Below are 24,418 nucleotides of genomic sequence, written 5' to 3' on the forward strand. Positions count from 1 at the left end.
CAGAACCGAGGATGACGCGCTCCACGAAGGGAGCAAATTTGTGATATAAACGGCTCCCGTCCTGCCTCTTCTCCGCCAGCCGCCCCTGCCTGCAGCCAGCACCGCGTTCCCAGTGCTGCCGCCCCAACCCGCTCGCCACGGGGACACGGAGCTGCCGTGCCCTGCCCCACACCGCGGGAACGCCAGCTCTCCTTAGCACCCGCGGGATGTGGGACCAGACAAATTGAACACGGCACCACAGCATCAAGGCCAAGTAGTTACAAACACAACTGCTGAGACACTCCAGGAATAGGAAAACCGTGGGACAGGTTTAAACGAAAACCTTCGGTGTTACGGCATCTGCGCGATTTCCCTTGGGCCTGGCGGGGTGCTTGACAATAAGTGGTTTTTCACACAAATTGTATCTTTGTATTGCAGTTTTTGCTCCTCTCCTGTGTAAATTTTGAATAAAATGTGTTTATAAACAGCTCCAGAAGCACGTTTTAGACATGAAATTTGACATTAAAAGCGGGGTTGAGACTGATACGTTAGAAACTGAACTTTCAAACAAAATTCAGATCTGTTTCCCCTTGCTGCTTTCTGAATGGAAGATGAGCCTCACGTTTGCAGCAGCGCTCTTTAGTTTGAGCTTCTGTTCCCAGAGTTCTGAAGGATAACTTAACAGCTCCATGTGAACAAATCTGAAATACAGGAACAATGAACCGCTACAGAACACGGTTTGGTAATAGGTTGTGCTGCTTGCCACAGCTCTGAGTTACCTGGTGATGGAACTGGCCTTTGCAACTGTAATTCCTTTGATTCTGTTGTAGAGACTACAATATAATATGGAGGCTTTTATTTTTATGTCCTATCCCTGTTTCTTGAATTTTTCTCTTTCCTTATTATTCAGCTTCCTGTGGCAGTGAGATAATACACTTATTCAGACTAGTAAGATTATTTTAGACTATTTTTGGTCACTTTGCACATTTTAAAGAATGCAAAAAGCACTAGTTGACAGCTGTTAGGGACTTGAATGTTATTGTAAAGCAGCTGTTTTCATTTATAGAAAAAGTATTAGTCTTTCTCCAAACTGAACAGAATACTAAGTTAATAACTCTCACTCTAACCTACGGAAAATACAGGTCATGTCTGTGAAATCTTGGCAGAAGGTATTGTTTATAACAATTAAACTTGTATAGCATTTTGTTCTTAAAAGGATCGAGCATTTCTGGTTCAGGGATGTTTGCAGCTTGAAGCAGCTATTAAATAATAATCAGTAGCATGTTCACCCTGCAAAGAATTTCTACTCAAAATCAGACAAGATTAATCAGACAAGGCTTCTCTGTTCACAAGAAATTTCAAATGAAGAGAGGCTGACATGGACCAGAAACAGGCAGGATTATTCTAATGTTTCAACATTTTACATTGTTTAGTTTTGCCTCTCATTTCCTTCTAAGAACATTCGGTTTTTATATACTGACATCAATACTTAATTTGTTTGAAAACAAAGCCTCTGTACACATTCTCTCTGCATTCTTATTTACTTTACATTAGTATTTATAGTTCACTCACTCAAGCTCTGGAGAAAAGGCAACTGGCATCCCAGAGAATGTATTTGTTGAAGAGCAAAAGGAATGAGACAGCTCAAAGGCGAGGCAGATAACTTTCAAGTGCACATATACTTCCTGCACGTATTTAGTTTGAGAAATACCATGGCATCAAGATACACAAAGTATCAAGAATGAAATCATCACCTTTCTTGTGTTCTTAAAATTGTAAACCATGCTAACATATTTTATTGAAAATATTGAATGCAGGCTTCCGTGCAGACCTAAACAGCCCGATGAGATTTACTTGCCTGCTGCACACGCGGGGTGCTGCCAGACCCAGCCTTAGCTCCGCTGCGGCATCTGAACAGGAGGGCCTCTGCATTCCAGCTTGGAAAACCCCCGCTTTCCCTGGTCCAACTGTGAGCCCTCCTAAAAGGTAGGATTTAAAACGTACACCTATCATAACCTAAATTCCTAGGCTAACTGGGTAACACTTAAGTATTGGTAAAAGTAAGACCAGCAGAAATGCACACCAGATTGAGCGTGTAGGAAAATCACTTAGCAGTAAAGCAAATCAAGTTATATCGATAATGGTATTTTACAGTTATGCAACATGATCTGTACAACCTACAGAACTTTCTCTACAAAACACGAGGGTGGGATTTTAAAAGCACGCCTAAAATCTCCCCCGTTTTGAAGTTAATATTAAGACTCTTGCTTATTTCTAGGGAGCAGAATTATACCAAGTACCAAACCACCCCAATCTCACCTTCTAAAAAGGCTTTTCAAGACTCCATTATTATATCTGGCCAAAATCCAGACAGCACCATATCTGACATTTTCCCTGATAAATTCAGGAAGAACGAGAAGTTCTGCTCATGATTTCAAGCATGTGATTCCCTTTCTGTAGATCTGCCACATTGCAGACCGATTTTATATTTAAACCATCAGCTGCCGGAGTGCTCACAATGTTCAAAAACATTCTCAACGACATCTAGACATGGCAAGTTTATACAAAGCAATCCTTAAACTCCCCGTGGATATTGGCACTCTCCCCAGGGCCTTTATCGCAGCAACTCCGCGCTGCCCAGGCGTGATGCGCACAGCCAGGTTCTGCAGCACTGACGGGAGCTTCCAGCTCTTCTCCTCGCTGCTGCGGCCTGCTGTGGTTAGGATAGCACTCCATCCCAAGTCTCCTTCCCTCCCATTCTGGCTATTTTGGGAAAACTCTCTCATATGAGAGATTCCACCGAGCCCCCCTCAAGGTGGTCCATCGCCGGATTAGACCAGTCTCCTCCGGGAGCTCATTCCACAACCAAGAGTGTTTTATTTCCAGCTCTCATGTAAAATATGCATGTGCAATACATGCTGCTGAGCACGCAATAGGTTAAACAAATTGATGATAAAGTATTCTACTTAGTTATTTTTCATTACCATAAGAAAACATCAATTACATTTCCTATTTTATGAGTGCACACAAGGGAATCCATTACAATAACAGAGAGGTTGGATGGCTGGTTTTCCTGCTTCTTTCCTACGCAAAAACAACAGTTAGTTTTAAAGACAATGAAACCAGCCCTGAGAAAAGGAAGGCACACCAGCGTATCTGCGCAGACAGTTCCTATCCTGATTTATCCAGCCTGACTCCAACTAATTAAACATCTGCCTCAACAATTTCCTCTGCAGATTTATCTTCTCCAGTACGAAGCACTGACTGGTTGTTAGAGGCTTTTCCCCAACTTGCAGCCATTCCCCTGCACTTCTTCCAGTTGGTTATTTGGGCACGTGGCAAGAGATGATGCAGTATTCCCATTAACCCCCTGCTGCTGCCTGTTGTGGGACAGGTCACTGGGCTCCCAGTGCATGGCTTCAGTACAACCATGTCCTCTACGAAATGACTTAAGGGCTGCGGTTCTCTCAGCTATAATGCATACAGGTTATTTTACCACCTGCATTTCCTGTTGATTGACTCAAAAATTATTACTTAAGAACGGTCAGTCCATACACCTAAGGCAAAAGCCTTGTGACACTAAGAAAGGAAAACTGCAAGGAATGTGAAATAGTTTGAATAGTTAGCAATGGTTTTATCTAACATAATAACTAAATATGGCCAGGTGCAATCAGAATATTGCTTCCATTTTTTTCATGCCGCTTTCTACGAAACAAAGGTTGTACCCCGCTTCTATCTTCTTCTACTGACCTATATCTTCCTGCAACAAATAATCTTTGTCTTGAAGTTAAATTGCAGTCAAGAGTCTTTATTCAGCTTTAGTCTTCTCAACAAAAGGGATTTTGAAATAAACACACTGATGTTTTTTGCAGGGGTAGTTCACACTACAGCTACACAAATGCCGTGCACAGGCTGAAACAGAACGTGCGGAAAGCCGGGCTCTGGGTGACCCTTCAGCAACAGGAGCTTCCTGTGTCGTTATCGGCCTCGTGCTCGGGGTAGGCAAGGCTCGAGAGCTGCAGGGACGGTAGCGGACCTTTGAAACAAACCTCGCAAACAGAAAACGTCAGAAAGTCATCGACTCACAGAGGTGACCGAGGTGCGTGGATTTTCAGGAACTTGTGACTCAATTGCTTGTTGAAAAATCTACTTGTAAGCTGCAGACTGCTGGCTGAATAAAATAATTAGAGAAAACTAGTCTAGTGTTTCAGCCCTGGTCAGGCTGGAACATACCCTTCCTGACTATACAACAGAAATTCTTCAATTTCTTCCTCACCCACAACAGCCGCCCAAGGATTGCATTTTCCTACAGACATAGTACCAATTTGAAAAATGTCATGTAAGTCAGTGGTGAAAATAGGTCAGAAAGCAATTTCTTATACAAGTACTAGAAAACAGCATAAGCTGTAAACATAATAAATTAATTTGTCCCGTGAAGACTGGTCTGGAGGGACGTTGAAAATGTGCAGAAAAGTTCACAGGCATCTCAGTTTTAGTAAACTATTGCAAAAGCTTTAAATAAACAAGTTAAGTCTATTTTTGGTTAGTACTTTTTAAAAATCAGAACAATCAACCTAAAAGGAAGCACTGCTGAATGAGAAGAAATGCTTTTCCTAAATTATGTCTTATCTTTTATTCAGAACTTTGACATCCTAATCCACCGCTTAATAATGACTTGAACTACAATGGCACAGGACCGTACTGTGCTAATAGTCTGATCTTAAATTCCATTTATCTGTGCATCTCCCAATGGAAGCAAGAGGCATATCCACTCCAAATATGAAGAATCTGGTGGCAGATGAATGATGATGACAAAATCTTTTCCTGCTCCCGCTCCAGTCTATCCATGCCCACTGTGGTGGCAGCCTGGGTTCTCCCTGTGCTTTATCCCGTTCCCACCCGCTCTGCTCCCGCAGCCGACGGGGCCGGAAAGGTTTCCCTCGCATCCCTCGGTGCAGACACCTGCAATTTCTGCTGCTTTAAAGATGACAGGCAAGACCCTCCCAAACCCCCCGACCCCCAAGGTCTGCTGACTGATGAATCACAGTTTTGGGTAAGGGAAGTAATTGGTAAGAAGGGCAGTTTTGGATAAGGGAAGATAATTTTAATAAAAACGTTTCATTTGTGATTTACCAATTTAATACATAAATCCCTAATCTGAGAAGCCCCTTCACCCATGTGACAGTGTTACAGGACAATTTCAATAATGTATTATGAGTGCTCACCAACATTTAAAAAATAAACAAAAAAAAAAGTATTTCCTTCATGAAACTCATTAATATGGGAATTCAAGGAGAAACCCTTCCCTTTCTCTAAAGTGATCACTTTTCTTGCAGTGACTCCAATTCATGAAGCTTCCAACTGCAGGTCCTAATTCTGGATGCACCTATACACAAGCTTAAACTGAAATCTGCAACTAACACCCACTATTTCAAGAAATCCAACTACATGTTCAAAAGGAAATATCCCTATAAGTAACCAGAAGGTTTTTAGTCATGACTTCTACTGCGGTTATAACCACAGCAGGGATGATGGTCATATCTTAGAGGTGAGATGTCACATGGATAATTTATAAAAAGCAAATTTGAATGATTTTCTATATAATTAAAAAATCCCCAAATAATACGTACATGCTTATATATCCTGTTACTACTAAGGCTTCTGAGCAGGAGTGCCAAGACAGCAGAAACGAATGTATGAGCTGAAGGAATAAATGACAAGTCCATTCCATTTCTAAACTACTGAGTAAAAGTAACAAAATAAAAGCAAAATCAAATTTCAAATGGACAAAGAGTAAAACATCTGTTACACCAAGGAGGAAAGTAGTTTAAAGACTGAGCTAAGTGAATCCTTTAGCCACCTCCCTTCAGAGAAGAGAAATCTAACCCCAGGAAATAAATAAAAGTCACCCAAAAAGTGAACAAAAGAGGTGTTTGAAAAAAACAGAACACCATTCATCGCAGCTAACGACTTGTTCATTATGAGTGATGATGGATAAAGACTTCTCATGCTGAGATGAAATCAAGATTTATATGCATTGTTTCCTCTCCCAACTTGTGGGAAGATCATCATCATTTAATTCTATCTCTGCGGCCAGTGATGGGCATCCAGAGAGCTGGTTATCAAACGGCGCAGTCAGCTGGCAAAAGCCGAAACGTGCAGTTGGCACATCTGGACGGAGCCGCCACAGCCGAGGGTGAACAATGACTCCTGGCCAGCGGCCAAATTGCTGCAGACGCTGGCGGGTCTCATCTACAACCACCCCTACCAGCATCTCTCTCGCTCTCCCCCTCCTCCCCCCCCCCTTTTTTTTTTTTTTACGAGAATCAGATTTTCATTGCTTCATTCAATTGCTCTCCTCTGCCATTTTTTACAGCTCTTATCGTTCCCTTGGAATATGGCCTTGAGACAGCTCATCCGTGTCCTTCACTGTGTTATCTCTTCTAACTTTTATTAAAACTTCAGCTCTCATCTGAAGATAGCTAATTAAATCCATGACAGATTATACACTCGTTTAAAAACTGCACTGAACTACTTTTTCTAAAGAGAACAGGGTTTATTTTCTTTTCCCATAGTTAAAACTAAGGGTATATAAAGAGGTTTCATTCATTTACAAAGACAAGATCCTTATCTTTACCTAGTATATAGATAGGTTTATATTAAAGTTCCTTTGTTGCGTGACAAGACTCTGTGCAATTTCTCACAGTAATTATTTCTTGTTGCTGGAAAGATCCCTCATCCTTATACTTTTGAAATATATATATACACACTAACATATATGTGAATGCACATTTAAACCCTGGAAAAGCATTGCTCTAAAATATAAATGCAAGTACCGTAAATTTTCTTTCTTCAAATGTTGGTATGTCTTAACTATAATAGTACTATTTTGACAACATTGCAGAAAGCAAATTTTTCTTTTTCTCTGCAAGTAACGATGAACCCTTTAAATTATTTAAAATCATACTAAGCATCATTTTCTTACATTAATTAAAAGTATACAAATTCTATCAGGGACTGGTCTTACTGTACTTCCACCCATCGTCTCAAATTCCCACTAGCTGGACTTGAATGCAAATGGCTTTGTTATCATAAATAAATATTTGCAGTAATGGATATATAGCTCTGCAGCAAACATTACGCAGCTCCTCCACTGCCTGCTTTTGCCAGTATCTAGAACACAAACCTGCGCACAGAACTGCTTTTGAGTGGTGCTGAAAATCACAATACCCACAGAAAAAAATGGAGCATCTTTCACACCAGTTAAAAAGAGATATAAAATATGCTCATGGAAAAACACCCTACCCTCTAGAAAATACGATAAATAACCCACCTGAGCCTCTCTGTGATCCCTTCCTTCTCTTTAAGGCCTTTTGTAAGATATCCTTCATGGTGACCTTCATACTGTCCACCTGAATAAGTGAGAATCCATGAGCAGCATTTCTGCAAGACAGATGCACATGCATTTTTACAAAATAATCATCATCAGGCACCTCACTGCAATTTTTGTTAGCTTCAAGCAAAGGACTTGTTAGGCACGACAATTAACAAAGTTAAAAGGAGAAACTGAGCAAACTCCCTTAGAAAGGCAGAGACAAAAATGGAGAAAATGGATTGAGATTCAAGGTGTGTAAGGATTTTCCTAATTTATCTTTATTTTTGATCAATTTGTGTTCATCATTAAAAAAGAAAAATGAGCAAATGTACCTGCGGAGCTCCTCAACTGCTCATTATTAAGGATCTGCGAGGCGTTTCGCAGTGCACACAAGAGAAACAGTTTGCAATGTCATTTTCATACATGTCCCGATGGCAGACGGAACAAATCATTAAGGAGAAGCGGAAGAACAACACTCAGAGAAGCAACAGCCGCTTTTCAGCACTATTAACGCACAGGGTTATTTCAAATATAAGTAACGTACTTTCTTTGGACACATTTTTATGAGCAGCACGGCACAGGCTCTCAGGGGAAGGTTTAGGACAGCGGGGTGCTTGTCCTGGCCGTGGCCCGCAGGAGGGTCTACATTGGGGGAAATGCTGCAAACAGCGTGGGGATGGTTGCAGCAGATACCGCCCGCCAAATACTGACAGCGGCATCGCCGGGGAAGCAGAGATGACGACAATATAATAGAAGAGGTACTGGATTAATACATCAGTAAATTTTGCCCTTAGACCTTGCAGTCAATCTCTGCTCGTGTCAGTAGATGTCACTGCAGACAGTTAGCACAGAAATTTGAGAGCTGCTTGGCACCCACCGGGGGAGATTTGCACTGCATGGAAAAAAACCTGTTTTGCAAAGCTATTTAGACAGGAGGAGGAGCTTTTTATCTGGCAACTGAGAATTTTAATCAGGGAGTAGAGCTCTATATGAATATCACAGCTGGAATATTTTTAAAAGCAACTGGCAGTCAAAAGCAATCCAAGCAACACAATTACGTTGTTAAACCCAAGACCATATTACATGTCACTTTAAGGCACAAACGCTGGGAATACAAGCTTGAGTTCAGACCACTTCAGATGTGGCGTCCCTAGCCCACGCTGTGACACGGCCTAGATGAACAACCGACATCTTCAAGCCCTCACCATACATGAACACTCACTCCTGGCCAGAGTGCAGACACGGTGGCCAGCGAACTCCCTGCCTGGGCACGTGCTGGCCACCAGCTTGCTGTCCTGCAGCTCGCTCCGCTCCTCTTGCGGCTATCAGAACAGCGAGCACACACCGCCTGTCCCCTTTCACCCCGCTCACAGCACAGAGCAACCTTATTTCCCCCAGTTAAGCTCTTCAACTCCACATAATCTGCCGAGAGTGGCTGGAAGAGGCTGAAGGGATGGTCACGAAATCCACAACGGGCGGTCATTTCTGCATTACAAAAACCAGAAGTGCCTGCCACGCTCTAAGTATCAGATAGGGCTGTTTTCAGAGCATCCCCCGGCTCCTCACCCCACGGCACGGTCCCACAAGTCACTGGTATAAACCGGCGTTTCCTTCTCATCAACTGTGGGCTGGACTCATCTGAATTTCATTCTCAATTCCCTTTGTTCCTGGTAAAATGAAACTGCCTAAAAGCCCCAAATTTATGTTCTCTAGACCATTTATTATTTATAACTCTATCTTACTCATCTTCAAACCAAATATTCCCAACCTTCTCATGCATCTACTTTTTCCCCTCTCTATTTCTGCCACGTGTTTAATAGAGATGGAGCAGAACTGAGCGTGCTGCTCCACATGAGGGAGTACCATCCATGTCTGCAGTGACGAGGCTGCCATCCTCGGCACAGCCCAAGGACTCAGGGGTTTTGACTATTGCTGTACAGCGAGCACAGACCTTCCTGCGCTCTTTACTGGGGAGCAAATCTTCCCTTAAGCTGCCGCGGAGCCCTGCAATGTGCACGAGCACCGCACATCTTGCCTTTGCCCGGCAGCTTCCCAGTCGCTCACCTCACTTCCCAAAGTCATTGCAACTCTGGTCTGAACTGACCTGCTGAGCTAAATTTAGGGGATTTTTTAAAGTGAAAAACCTCTTACACAATTATACTGTAATTACACAACGGAAACTACCTTCGCGCTTTTATTTAAATGACATGATGTTTGTCAATGAAGCACTACATGAAAAGCCTTGCACACTGGACCCAACCATCAGACACCGACTCAATGGACATCTGGTGCCTTCAGGTAACTCATGTAATGCTCTGCAATACTGAAAGAAGGTTTCCAGAGAACTGCAACCAAAATACAGGAAATTAAATTAAAATACTGCAGAAAAATAAAACTAGCAAAGGTGAAGAAAACCTTCCAAAACCTTCTATGACCAAAACAACTGGAGTCACGATTTTATTTTTTTTGGTTTCCTTTAGTACAAAATGTTTTTCAAATGTGTTTCCCCACAAACAAAGTAGGACCTGCAGCCTGCACCACGGATCAGCCCCGCTTCCTGCTGGGCGCGAAGCAATCGACAGCGTCCAACCCAGCTCGGGGCCGCTCACGCCAGCACCCATCCGGAACATCCCGAAAATGGACGACTGTCTGTGGGTTCCTGATGCTTCAGCTGCTCAGGAGCACGTGCTGCTGCTGGTCCCACTCGTGTTTCAGGCCGTCCCGACTCGGTCGATTCTTTCTATCGAGCAGCTGGCCTGGGAACTGTCAGACTAATTTTCCTGACACTCTATTACTAACTCCTGCCCGAGCCACGGCCATTCTTTGCCTCAGAAGCTGGATCTCATCCCAGAACAATCTTTAGAAGTTTATTTTACTGATCAAAGCAAAATAAGAAAAACCTCTGTGTTTTACTATATTTAGTGTGCTATCCAGTAAAGCGAGACTTTGGCAAGAGCAGTGAAATGTAAAGCGCACCCCGCATTTGTAAACTTTTGGATATTTGCTCTGGAACAGAGCCAGAGGGTCTGAAACGCCCGTCCAGTTCAGACACACGATTCTCCTCTTCCTTTGCTCCGGCTCGCTCAGTGTGCAGCGCTGGTTTTCTCTAACAATACACCATGGGACCTCAAGAATGACATTTTAGCACTCGCTAAACCCGCAGCCCTGAGCCGAGAGTGGATTTAAGCCCAGACCAAAGAGGTTCTGCCGTCGTCCCAGGGTCAGGCCAGCATGCAGAGCACGCCTCCTGCGCCGCGGAGGAGAAGCCCCGCGTCGTCCCTGGCGTGCTGGAGCGCTGTGGGGTAGGCAGGAGCCGCAGAGCTGCCCTCCGCACTGGATCACCTAAAACATCATCAATCTACCGCAACCCGCCTCCACGTGAAAATGGCACAGCGAGGCTCGTCTGGAAGAAACACACACCCCAGCTCGCCCTGCCAGCTTCCCAGCTATGCCCTGCATTGATAATGTGCACAAACTGTCCTCACTCAACCTAATTCCAGCATATCCTTAATTACGATTATAAATTACATGGTTTAGCTTACTCTCCTAACATGTGATACCTTTATTTTAAGTCAACGCACTAGAAAACAGGACAGACAAGCAGATGCTATTCAATCAATTAAAACTGCTGCTTACAAATTGGAAGCCAAAGAAATTCCTTAGCTTGTATTTTCTGTCATTTTGCAAAAACATACCTGGGTGACAAGGTTAAATCAAGCAAAGGAAATCCCTGGCACTTATCATCCACAGGCACTACTGATAAATTGTGCAGTGGAGGAATAAAGGATTACCTTCTGTATTTTTTCATTACACTTTTCTTTTGTTACAGAATACATAAATCCATTGTGGCACAATGTAATATGTATCATCGTGCTACACCTGTGGACGTTTCATAACGGCTGCCATGTCTGTGCAGTCAGGAATGATAAGTGAACCACCCGTGAATGTTAATGATAGTGATCATTCTGCGGTAACTTGGCTTTCCATCTTCTTTTACAGCCTCAGCACTGGAGCCAGGGTGGCAAGGTTCAGGAGAGGAAAAAGAAAACAACACAAGAGGCGAGAGCTCCGGCGGGCTGACGCCGGGGTGCTGCCAGGGGGGAAGGTGCTCAGAGGCAGCTCAGAAACAAGCAGCGTCTTCGCCACAGGCTCCGTTCGTGTGACAAAATAAAACCCCGACACTTAAAGGACATTCTGTTCTTAATGAGAAACAAACTTTTCCAAAAGCTGTCTTTGCGATCTGGACCTTTTTTTGAAAAAAAATAAAAATTTAAATTTTTCCTTTTTTTTTTTTTAATTAAATACTGAAGTGGAATTTATAGCACTTAGAGCTTGATGCAAAAAATCGCTGGCATGGTTGAAAGTGTCTGTGAATGACTAATAACAATTTCCACTTGGTCAGCACAAAGTCAAAGTTAAGACTAAAAATCCCAGTTGATGCAACGCACTCAACTTAAGCTGGGTAATTTTTAAGATAAAGTGCACAAACGCTATGAACCAGAATAACTATGCCGGCCACGATTTTTATTCTGAGCCTCAATGATCTTGCTTTTGTGCGTCTCAGGTTGGTCCTGGATAACTCTGTGCGCTCCTGAGTTTAACTGGCTCGATTCTGACACTACTATCATTAGACATCTAACAAGCCTGATTCCTTTCTCATGGTCCTACCCCTCCCTACTCACTACGCCGTGAGCCCTCAACTTTGGCGCCTACATTAACTTTCTTCAATTGCATTTTATGAATACTCTGAAATATACTTTGTAGATTACCCTTTTGGGGAGTGCTTCTGAAATCTAAGTAAAAAAGCACATTTCAAAGCTTTGAACTGAATTTGTATATGTACAATGAAAGCCTGGTATTTTAAAAATGTCTGAAACCTTAATCTATCCAGTATAGCAGAGGTGCTGCTTTGAAAAAGGCACGTATAATAGTCAAAGCAATTTAAACATAATATCAAAACAGGAAAAAAAGTGCTACAGAGCAGAGGAACTGCATGCCAAATTTCATCTGTGTGCCAACTGGCAGCTGAGCTGCAACTCCTAGAAACACCATTAGATCAAGTATGTCAAGTTGTGATAATAAAATTTCCAAGGGAAAAAGCCCTAATGATAGTACAGATTTATTTTAAGCTACCTTCGTTCAGAGTCTTTCAGGTATTACTTCATCATCTGAAGAAGCCTGCATTTACATGAATGCAGCGCTTTGTTTGACTCCTCCTGACAAATCACACCCGACATCAAAGGGGCTGTTTGCGAATGCCATGTTTGACATTGGACAAAGTACTGCTTTCCACAACAGACATTTTCCAAAAACATAACTCGCTAGACTAATGGGCAGTTAGAAGCCAGAATGACTGCCCTCCGTCTTCTCCTTGTGTAACTTTGCCAGAGTCCTTGGAACTTGCCAAATTCGGTCATGCCTGCTTAGCTTGCTCGACTGATTGTGCCAGAAAAGAAAATAAGACACAGATGTATTTGAGCTCTTTGAGATGCCAGTAAGAGAGACAGCTAATGGCTTCATTTCGACCCTCCCCTACCAGCTGGGCACAGGTGGGGGGATAATGAGGTCCCTCTCCCTAATCAAACTCAATTATTTACTACTCTATATAGCCACAACGACATTCACATTCAGCTCAGAATATAAAATGCACTGTGGGCTACTTCCAACCACCGCCACTGGATATTTATAACTAACTCAAGTGGCTAAGAGTTTGCCTTGGCAGGAGTTTAAGTGTATAAAGTTCTGCAAACTGTTTCTGCTCAAACATGTCCTGCTGAAACAGGGTCCCCGGCGAGGTTCCATAACCGTCAGCTCGGTAACTGCACAACATCTGAACGTATATCCAAAATGCAGGACGGGTGAGATCTGAAATAAACCACCACGCTTCATCATGAAGCTTCTCAGAAGCATCAACTTTTTTCAACAGTGATTCAATATTAATAAACATTACAAGTCACAAGCCTGACACGGCAGCAGCTGCAATACTTCAGCACGAGGAGAAAAAAAAAAGAGAGATGCAAAATATAAAAAACACAATTACGTGCACTAGTAGGATGACAGGGAAGGAAGATGATGTAGAATTTACAACAAATTCCTACAGAAATAAGACAGCATGCACATTTAAACTCAGAGTAGCAACAATCTTTTGATAAAGTGATGATCGTATAATTCTCTATTCCAGGGGACGCATTAAAAATTCTAATTTAAATCTAACTATTTATGAATAACTATTTACACAGGAAGTACAAGCAATTTCAAATTAACATGTGGACACAGAAAAAAAAAATCCTCTCTGGAAAGCACTAAGTTTTGTGATGCAGTTGTCCTATTTCTAATCAGCAGGATGTCCCAAGTTAGAAGTAAGGTCCTCACGTGAGCATGGATTATGTCAACGCAAAAGATTTGACATTTCTTTTGCAGGATTTGCAGCTGGACCTTCATCCTGCTACAAGCACCAGTCAGAGAACGGCTGGCCAGGCCGGGATGCTGCTGAGGCCTCGGGGCTCCACACAGGAACGCTGGTTCTACCTCCTCCAAGCTAATGTCCAAAATCTGAGACCTCGTACGTTCACTGCATTTAAATACTAACCCCTATTTCTGCACTGAGTACAGGCAATGGGGATGTAGGTAGGAGGCAGCTGAGAAAGAAAGGGGACTTTTTCTAGATGAGAAATCATCAACAATTTAGCATCTTCTAATGATACAGGCTTAACTGGCCTACCTGCAACAAACACTCGTGATCCTTTTTGACTGCATGGAATTAGAATTTTCTGTATACCTGCTGGAATTTTTCTGGGGATACTGATAATGCAGGATTATCTTGAAGATAAAACAATCATAGAATCATAAAATTTAAAAAATCAAATTCATGGCAATCCATGACTCCAGAGAAATGCATGCAGGTGAGAGAGATACTCCCTCTTTCAGATAAACCACACAGCGTTCTTCAGTCAGGTGGAAGGAACTAAATATTCTGCAGTTCCACAGATGAAGCGTTGGTTGCCTGGCTCCACGGTGTGACCGTGAGCTGCACAAACCAGATCCGGACCTCGTAACGCCACTAGCGGGACTGCTTCCTCTCCTCCCTTATCAGCTTCCTCACGACTGCACCCAGTTCAGCACAGACGGGTGCATTTACCTTGAATAACCTATTTGTAAATACTGTTGACAGAATATTTTATTTTCCAATGACCTAATGCAGTGGAATGAAGTGAATGGGCTTTTGGGAAATACACGTGGGATTTCTGAAAATTTCTTTCAGTAGGACGCTTTAGAACGTCTCTAACCAATACAGTCCACAGTAAAGAATGTCAAAATGTAATTAAATAGCTCAGACATTTTTTTCAATGTCTGATTATTCAAAACCGAAAGCAGCTGTATGGTTATGAAATGTAAGTAATCCTTTATACATTTTAAAAAATGTCCAATAGCCAGGAAATCAAACATATACTCAAACCCTAATTCCCTGATAATGACATAGCAAATTCTTCTTGAGCTACAAACCAGACAACTTTGGGTTTCAGTGGTGGATGGGGTCTTCCTCTGCAAATTCTTCTGGACGCTAGAGTGGCACGTTTGGTCCTGTTCTAACTCACAGGCTCATTTACTGCTCACCTGCCAATCACTGCATTGTTATTAACACACGCTACAACTATTTGTGTTTAAAATTACTTGCTCTTCAGTCTTAAAATGCAAACTTACTACTTTGTCTGTCAGGCTTTGAAAGAAGATTTTGAAGTCCCTCATGTGGAATGCCCAAATACCATGAGCACACCTTTTTTTTTTCTCCTGCTAAAATTCAATACATTTTCCCCAAATAACTAAAAAGTCACTAGCCAGATCAATTCTTAATACCTGTTGAAAACGGCTCTGGATATCCAACATGAACGACTTTACAATTTTAACTCTCTGAAGCTATTATATACATTATTTCATTTAGTATTCAGAACATATGTTTCATAAATAAGCAGCATGGCTGGAGCAAAATGAAGATTAAGAGCTCAGACTTTGTGTAAATTCCAAATATTTACTAGCGGGTGCACGGATCCCCACGGATCACATGCAGAATGGCATATTTTCTTCCCTGCAGTCTCAGACCCGCAACGATGGGCTCACCGCATTCTGCCAGCAGCATTTACTTTTCTACCTGCCTGGGACAGACCCCAGACCAGGGCATCGTCTGCAGAGACCTGTGAATACGTGCACCCCTGAATTTCACTAAATTCAGATGAAGAAAAGTAGAGGAGAAAAAAGATGCGGAGGTGGCATGGACACACAGATGTTTCCCAGTGACTGAGAAAGTTAGCACCCATACTCACATGCGAACAAAGAGCGACTGTTTTGCTGCCAGGCCGGGAGAAGAGTACTTTTCAACCAGCGCCAAAGTGCTGAAGCCAAACTTGTGAATGGGCTCGTTGGAGTCCAAGGGTGGAAAATCTGTGTCGACCTCACCGTCATCCTCAGCAATATGGAGACAGTAGGCATTGACGTTGTCGCTGAAACAAAGACAAAACGCATTCATTCAGGAGGGAAGCCAGACAACAGATTCCGTTCAGCCGATCAATGCTGCTTGCTAAATGCTGCAGAAAACAAACCAGCAGACACGCCTATTGCAGGAGTCATATACTTAAAAGCCCCTGATGGCATGTATATAAATATGTCCCAACAAAGCCCCAACGTATCTCACTACCATAACCATGTGGTAATAGAAAAAACCCCAAAACCTCAGAGTAAAGCAGCGAGTCCTTACTTCATCGTTGACTGAACTGCGAGCAAAGACTGACAGTGATCAACACACACCAAAGTCCATGAAAGTTTCATGGCTTCACGAAGCTGGAAGCAATATTTCTCCATTTGTGAACATTTATTTATTTATATGGCCATTACATTTCAGAATTAAAGACAAACAAGCAATGTCTATCTATTTCTTCATAGATCAAGCAACTGGGGAAAGCTTTACTGAATGTAGGCTTGAAAAGCTGAGAAGGCTCTCGGGCAGACAAACTGTGTAATAAACTACAGGAAAAGTAAAAAATCTGTTCAACACAGTAGCCACGACGAGTGGAAAAGCTACCTTTTCTAAATATCTAAGAAGTCCAATCACTAAAACAGTTAAAAATGAATATAGAGTAACAAGCAGAACTAAATAACACAAAGTTTTAAACAGATACATTGTGAATATGAAAAAAAATCGAAGCCTCTTTCTTTCCACAAACAAAAGCCCATAGGGAAATAACTATCTATATATACCAGAGTATTAATCATATTTTCCTAATATTAAAACCTATTTCAAATGCTTATATTTAAATTATTGAGCTGAAAATAAGTATTCTTTCTTATTGTAAATGCATCAGCATTTGGGCATTTTCCGCAGCCATGAAGTATAGCTTGAATGTTCACGTGGCAGTGTGTTTCTAAACTCTGCAGTTTAAATTTGGAGTTTTAATTGCATGATTGATGCTTAAATTAATTAATTGCAAAGTGTATGCTAATTGTTTAATTGGTCGCTTGATCTATATAGATCATTTTTTGAATTAAATGAGTTGATTTACAAAGTTTATTGATTGGATGTGACAATGAATTATTTCGCTGACTACCTGATTTGCAATTTTCTCAATTAATTCACAAACCTTTGGTTGCAACTGTGCTTTATTGAGAGTGCTTAGTCCAGGTGATCTATACGCACCTTGTCACAACTAAGACATTTATTATATAAACCAGGTAACAATGATGCATTACTAATAACGTAAGCTGTAAATTTGCTAACGAAAAGGTAATCCAGCAATGTTTGTGACTATGAATTTTGAAAACTCTGCAACACTATTAAAGAAACCTTCATGAGTCTCCAGACTGTTATGAAGAATGGGAACATTGCTGCAGAATTCATTTTTAACTTCTTCAAGAGCTTCAGTAACTTTTAGGGAAGCGGCTGAAAGTTAGCGCTGGGAAGAGAATTCCTACTGCCCCAGGGCCCGGGCGACCAGAGAAAGCCTGCCCCACAGCCTGCCCCACAGCCTGCCCCACAGCCCGCGCGGTTTGCATGGGTGCCAGTCTCTTTAGGAACAAGCTAAACAAAAAGGCTGCGAGTAACAGAGATACAGCTGATCCTGCTTATGTAGTGAGAAATGCCTGGCATGATTTCCGGGCCCTTCTCTGATTCTATTTAGATTTCTAGAACTACAGACACGAGCACAGCCCTGCATGCTCCTTCTGTCCAGTTCGACGTAACTCAACAGCCACCCCACACCACGGGACTTCCCAGCCTGAACAGCCACCCCACATCTGCCTTCCCCCGGCTGCGGTCTGTGCCGTACGCTGCTGATGTGCTAACCCATTCGCTTGACAGAATTCTTCACTGCGCAGCCTGCTGTGTGCTTAAAGCTCTGTATAAAGTTAACATTTTCATTTGGTACTTGATGCGTTTGCATAATTCTCATTAAAGCCAGAGGAACGTATAGACATGCAGGCAAGAGAACACATTCAGTGCCGTCTCAAAGCAATCCAAGTGCCAGAAAAAGGTGGTGGAGACAACAACTTATCTTCCACCAATTATACTGAAAATACACAATGTCGGTTAAATCCCATCCATTAAAGGGGTTACAAAAGTCTGCAAACATGGAGTGGGTTCCTGAACATTAACACAGATTAAGTCACAATCTCCTGAAAGACCAAGTCCAACGGGGAATACTGCTCTGCATTTTGAGCCTCCACCAGGATGAGATCAAAGCCCAGAACTTTAGGCTTCAAATGACAAGGTGCAAAATCTTGAGAATTCGAGTTTGCTTTGGACAGAATATAAAAGTTAAGTACAACTGCCAGATGTAACAGCATTCTTAGCTTCTAAAAATAGGAAGTTTATTTGAATTTTGCATCGCACTATTAATTTATTCCTAGGAAGGGATTTTGTTTACTTTTTGCAGGCGGAATCAATACAGCACATCTGTCAGGGGTTGGCAAGAGAATGGTCCAGTGGGGTATGACCACAGTTCATGTGTAAGAGGCCAGGAACAGGGCTGCTAACACTGTCAGTGGTTCCTCATATCAAGACACCAAATAAAGACAAATATAATTATAATAAAAAAGGCAGCCTAACTGAATACAAAACGTTCTCAAAGCTTTCAGCTAGCACTCACTTATTTCAGACTCTTACATCTACCTTTTATGGAAAAAGAATTTGGAGTAATATACCCTTTTCCTAAAGACAGAGGGGTTGTTTCTCTTAATTACAAAGTCTACAACCTCCTCATTATTCTCAAATTGTGTTACTAGTAGGTATATTTGTCTTTCTGCATGCCTTGTATATCAGGTTTGAAGCATTCTCTATATGTATTTTAGTGCAGTGTCACAACGATCCCGATTTGTTCTTGTTCTGCTCTAAACTGACTAAATCAGGAACAAATAGCACATGTAGAATGTGCAACCTACACAAGCTCTTTCCTCATCTGGGAATGAGGAGAATTAGTCTACAGTTAAATCAATCCCTGCTACAGGACAGGCAGTCAGCAATGCTAGAAAAAGATGATGGAGATGTGAGAAATAATTAAGAACTACACAAGAAAACAAACTTCTTGTTGTATCGAGACTCTGCCCCTTCCTCCAAGCACGAGTACCCAGATTCTCAGTTGCTGCTGCTTGACTGTTCTTGGGAACGCATGCCTCCATTTTTTACGTTATTATTTCTGTCCTGAGATTTGATTACATTAGACAGCCTCCTTGGTCACGATCACTCTTTGACACATCATAACATCTTATCCTTCAAGGCAGACAGTGAAATTCATTTCCTCCCACCGCTGACTTTTGCCGTGGGCAATGATGTTTCATGGAATACCTCTACTCACGGGCATTGTTCCATTTGAGGAGTGCCGTGCTCCTGAAAAATATACATGTGTCCAAAGACTGACATTAGTGGTGTCTTACTCGTTAAAAAATAAGCTAATCGTACACAAAGGACACTTTTTTGAACTTAGGATATAACGAACAGAAATTAATAACAGCAAATGAAATGGCACCATCTGCAAATAGTTTCATATTTCTTTGCCAGTGTAAAAAAATGACAAATAAAACTGAAGTGTTTAACCTCTGAAACATCTCATATGTTTGCTGGGAAGAGCTAAGGGAAATTCTATATCCAAGGCAACAATATCCATGAAACTATTTCAAGAGGGGCTGCTTTTCTGGGTTGTCCTGTATGGACTAAGCAGAAATCAGCTAATCCTAAACAAGGGCAGTTCAAGCGACCTCTCAGCACCCCTCTTTGCCACGTACAACTGTGCTACAACAGGACAGAAGACTACTGAGTCCTCAAACACTTCTGAAAAATGCTGCAAGAACAAACTCTAAAATTCAGTATCAAAAACCCCATTCAGCAAATATTCCAGGAACAACAAAAAAAGTGAAAATTGGCTGCTATAGAGAAAACCAAACAAAACTATTAACCTTCTCCGCACCAGAAAAGTCACCCGCTAGTATCTTTTACTAACAACTCCATAATAAACTATTTTAAGCTCTTATTTTATGTTCTATGAGCCACTAAAAGCAGAAGTATTTTATAGAGCTGTTTTAAACCCAAAGTTGCTCAGAGGAGTGGCTCTGAACTACCTGGTTTCTATACCTTATGTCACCTACCATGATAGAGTAATGGCTCTTACTAAACAGCACTAGTTCTCCAGCACAGCAAATGCAATCCCTTATGTAGTCACAGAAATCTTAGGGGCAGAACTCTTCCCCGATGAAGACGTAAGCAACAATTACCAAAGGTACTGAAAAATCCATCGATTAATTGAAGCTAAAATTTCTGAGGACAAGAGAGATGCTGCTCTTTACAGCAAAGAGCCAATGTGACTGAGGTCAAAGTCTTGTAGAAATTATAAAGTACTGCATGACAGAGGTTTTTGAGTTAAAGAATGCAATTTCATTCACAATTTTGAAGAAAGCTGGTATTTATTTTGTTTTCAGGATCCTTATTTGCATACCTTTAATTTAGTGCCATCTCCAGGATGATAACCTAGAAAGAAAAGCACCTTCAGCCTCTTACCTGTCAATTGTTTGAAAACCAGAACTATTTTAACAAGTGTGTAATGAATTAAAGTCATTATGTCAGCAAAATGACAGCAGAAAGCAAGTAAGTGATAATGCTGAAGTTCTCTGCAGAATTCTGACTTGTTTTCAGGCAGACTCACTATGGCTAACATCTACTCTACGGTTTCAGGAGAACGCTATCGGTACTTCCAAGACACCCTGTCACCCAGCACAGCGACTCCTCTCCATTAGCCTGTAGGAGGAACTGGTACCGTGCAGGCAAAACAGTCGGAATCTGGGTACCTTCTCTCGGAACAGATGAGAGGGAGTTACAGATGAGTTCTGGATTTTATTTGACATCCTTGTGATCTCAGTCATTAAGAACACTACCAAAAAAATAGATGGGACATAAAATAAAAAATGTCACTGTTACACCAAAAGAGATAAGATTTATATTATTTTTACATAGAGAGTTTTGAAATTATGATTCATTTACAGATCCATGGTTTCATATGCTTATCATTATACAGTACCTGGTAGTTTAATTGAAAAAGAAATGGATATAGATGCATGTGTACTGTTCAAAAGGAAATACTGATAAATGTGTAGGTGGTTTCTCTAAGATTTATCTATAAAAACATTGACACGGAAATCCATTTCATTATGCAAAACGGCTGCAGAGGAGAAAATTAGAGATCAAGAGGTAGTAAAGAAAGAACATTACTTCAGTTTTGGTTCCCGTCCCTCATTTGTATATTGCCAGCATATTAGTCCAATCAGGTCATGCACCTTGGCATTTGCTATCGTCACAACTGTCATGGGCTGCAGTTTGTCTTGGCTTGTGTGCAGTGGGAGGTAGACATCAATTTTTTTGGTTGCCGTTGTACCAACATGACCCTGTCGAGAAAATATATTTCATTAGAATGTATAAAAGTATGACAGAGCTAATACAAAATCTGGTGCAGATGGAATTCTTTTCAGTAGAAAGATTAAAATACACTGCTATGACTTAAAATTGGAAGAAGCTTGAACGTTTAAAATTCCAATTCTTTCACTGCTGTTTAATGTTTCTGTAAAAATGATATGAAATATTTGGCAACAATTTCACAGATTTCCATAAAAAGTCTGAACTTCACTGCAAGATCTTGCAGGAGCAAAAAAAAAAAAACCCCAACCAAAAATCCCAAAAAACAAATATTAAAAAGGTGGGATGACGGGAAGAGAGAACTGACAAGCCTACTTAAAACTTCAAAACCATTTTTCCATCAGCATTTAGTACCAGCATTCCCCTTGTTTCTACACTTCTGCTCTCTTCTGTAGTTCTTTCCCACTACTTGAGGAGCTCACCTCCCTCACGTGCAGAACTACCAACTCACCGAGCCTACAGCTAGCACTCCGCTCTGGTGCCTGGGCACAGGCGAGGCACCTCCTGCGGCAGTATCCGAGCAGCCTGTTGCATCACCGGTTCCTCTAGTTCTGGCACACGCCAGGCTGCCAACGCTACTTGCTTTGCAATGGTCACGGTTCCCTCCAGCTTTGGCCTGGGATTCCCCGCATCCCCTCATCCCGCTCTGTCCCCACGCCTGGACGCGCAGTGGGATAAAACGCAGGAAAACTCTCAGCACGCACAGAAGGGGAGAGCGGAGCCTGGCCAGCACGTTCCCAGAGAGGAGGAAAAAGAAGAGCCTACACCGCAGCTGGCACTGGTCTACAGACACGAACCAGCGAGACCTAGACTTGAATCTTAGAGATGCCAACAACCAGAGAGAGCTCAGAGCATGGGTCACAGCCAGCATTTGCACACCGCAGCCTGCTCCTCCCAGGGAAATCAAACCAGGTAACACAACCTCAGCAGAGAACTGTGGCAAAAATGAATGGTGATCATACACGGAGGTTAAGACAATGTTTAAAAATAAACCTTAGGCTTGACCTTGGTTTGCCAAGAGAAGAACAAAATCACGCATTCAACTGAGCCATTAAACTATCTTGAACTATTTGAAGACAAACAAGAAGGATTAACTAATATTGTTTGTATTGGAACTTACTGTATTAAAAAAAAAAATCTATTTGGCACTGTGGAGATTAACAATTAAATAAAACATAAAATACACAGCAACAGAAAGATCTATAAAGTTTGCATTACAAGAAAAAAATGTTTCATCTACTGCGGGTAGGGCTGCATTTTTAAACCAGTAATCTTTTAAAGAGACAAAAGATTGTATATCCTGATCCTCTCTTCAAAAGCACCCCCGCGTAACTATATATCGCTATCTCTCTATATATATGGGTCTTGAGAGAAGAAAGTATTATTCGAATTAATCACTCGCAATTCTAAGTAACAGAATAAAAGGATTCAACACCATAAATCTATGATGAGAGTATAAAACAGGGAGTTAAATGCCATGTGCTAATTTCAATGTATTGTTAAAAACCATTTGATTCTTCAGAGTGATTATAAATTAGAGAAATAATAGGAATTTAGAGATTAAAGTTATTCATACTAGCATAGCTAAAAGTATTACTAAAATCCATCCACACATAATAAACTTGTTTTTTAAGAAAGCATTTTCATAGTGCAGAAACCTCCTCTTCCCATGTTTTTAAGATAAGAAGAAATTACTTTTACTCATTTTAAAAGGAAATGTTGTGTTTGTAAGAGAATATGGGACATTCCATCCCCTTGTTTGGATGGCGATGGCTTAACAAGCTTCTGGATGAGCTGGCGTGCCTGGGATTCTCCGAGATACTACCCATACTCACAACATACCTCTCCAAGGAAATCATGACACAACAGAACTACAACTGCTAAAAAAATAAGGGTCTATCTGTCTCTCTTGCTTTCTCTTCTTGCTTTCCTACTTACAGGACTTATTTTTAAGGGGAATTAAGCTGGTACCAGGTAATGAACCACCAGGCTCAAAGTCCATCCCTGCCTTTGCCCAGGTGCAGACACCAGCCGGGGGAACACGCGCAGGGCTGTTGTGGTCATGACTGGAGATACCAGCCAGAACTGGAGACCTGTTGTTTCAACTACATTTGCCTTTGAACGAGTAAATAGTTATCAAGGAAATCAATGTGACTCCTTGGCACGCTACGTTAGTTGCATATTTAAATCCAAGGATGGCAGAATCCTAAGTAACGCTTGGTCCTGATAATGGAAAATCCAAGAAAAATTGACAACGAGATGTGAGAGTCGATGCCAAGGTTACCACTGATATACATGGCACAAAACCAGAGAATGGACAAACATGCCACAAACTGTAACTAATAACCAAAAAGACCACATTATTCCATTAGCCACTACTACAAGCACAGACTGTTTTATAAGCTCATAATCCAATAAACACATGTATTTATAAAATAAACACGTCCCAGGGACTCTGATCTTGCAGCTATCACAGATAAGATGGTAACTTTCCTTGTACTACCTCTAGCAGCGCTTCTTTACTGTTTGCCCCACCACTGTGCTGTTGCTTTGGGTTTGTTGTTTCATAAATAAACTTTTCTTGGTTCTTCCCCATCTCTAAATCGCCTCTACCTCCCTCAGTCTATTCTTCCCACCTTGCTTGTCCAAGCTCCCTGCATTACTGGCATCCTTCTTCTCTTACTCACAAACACTCAGCATGAACATCAAGATGAAAGGTGACTTAATCTGTACACGAGTTAGGATTCCAACTGCTCTTGGAGCAAGGGGAGCAATACCAGCAGCAGCACTGGGAAATGCCTCAAAAGCATCATTGTTACACTCAAGATCTTTAAAAAAGTGAAATATTTTTATCAATTAAAAGTGCTTAAAACTAATTGATTGCCATAAGATATTACAGAGGCTGAAACCTGAGATCTGGAAGGTGATTAAACTTTCTGTTAGTACTGCGAACAGTCATCACGTTAGGCAGGAAACATCGGCACGGCCTATAAACACGGGGGTCAAGGCTTAGACTGATCAATCACCACATCAAAGGGGTCTGGAGGAGATCTCTGTTGTGTTTATTGCAAATTGATGATATTTGTTCTCAACCAGTACTGGAAATCCAAACCATCAGGTAC

General features: G+C 41.6%; 1 protein-coding gene across 2 annotated transcripts in view; it reads right to left on the reverse strand.

Moving 5' to 3' along the window:
* The window catches only part of MAPKAP1 (MAPK associated protein 1), a 105,473-nt gene that overhangs the window by 39,031 nt on the left and 42,024 nt on the right, over window positions 1-24,418 (reverse strand). For both annotated transcript variants that reach the window (XM_075771960.1, XM_075771957.1), the window contains exons 5-7: window positions 21,096-21,268; window positions 15,673-15,849; window positions 7,313-7,422 (exon numbers count right to left, since the gene is read on the reverse strand). In XM_075771960.1, coding sequence (XP_075628075.1) covers window positions 7,313-7,422; window positions 15,673-15,849; window positions 21,096-21,268 — 460 coding nt within the window. The remainder of the gene's footprint in view (window positions 1-7,312; window positions 7,423-15,672; window positions 15,850-21,095; window positions 21,269-24,418) is intronic.

Source organism: Balearica regulorum, chromosome 20 (genome assembly GCF_011004875.1).
Source record: "Balearica regulorum gibbericeps isolate bBalReg1 chromosome 20, bBalReg1.pri, whole genome shotgun sequence".
Lineage (NCBI taxonomy): Eukaryota > Metazoa > Chordata > Aves > Gruiformes > Gruidae > Balearica > Balearica regulorum.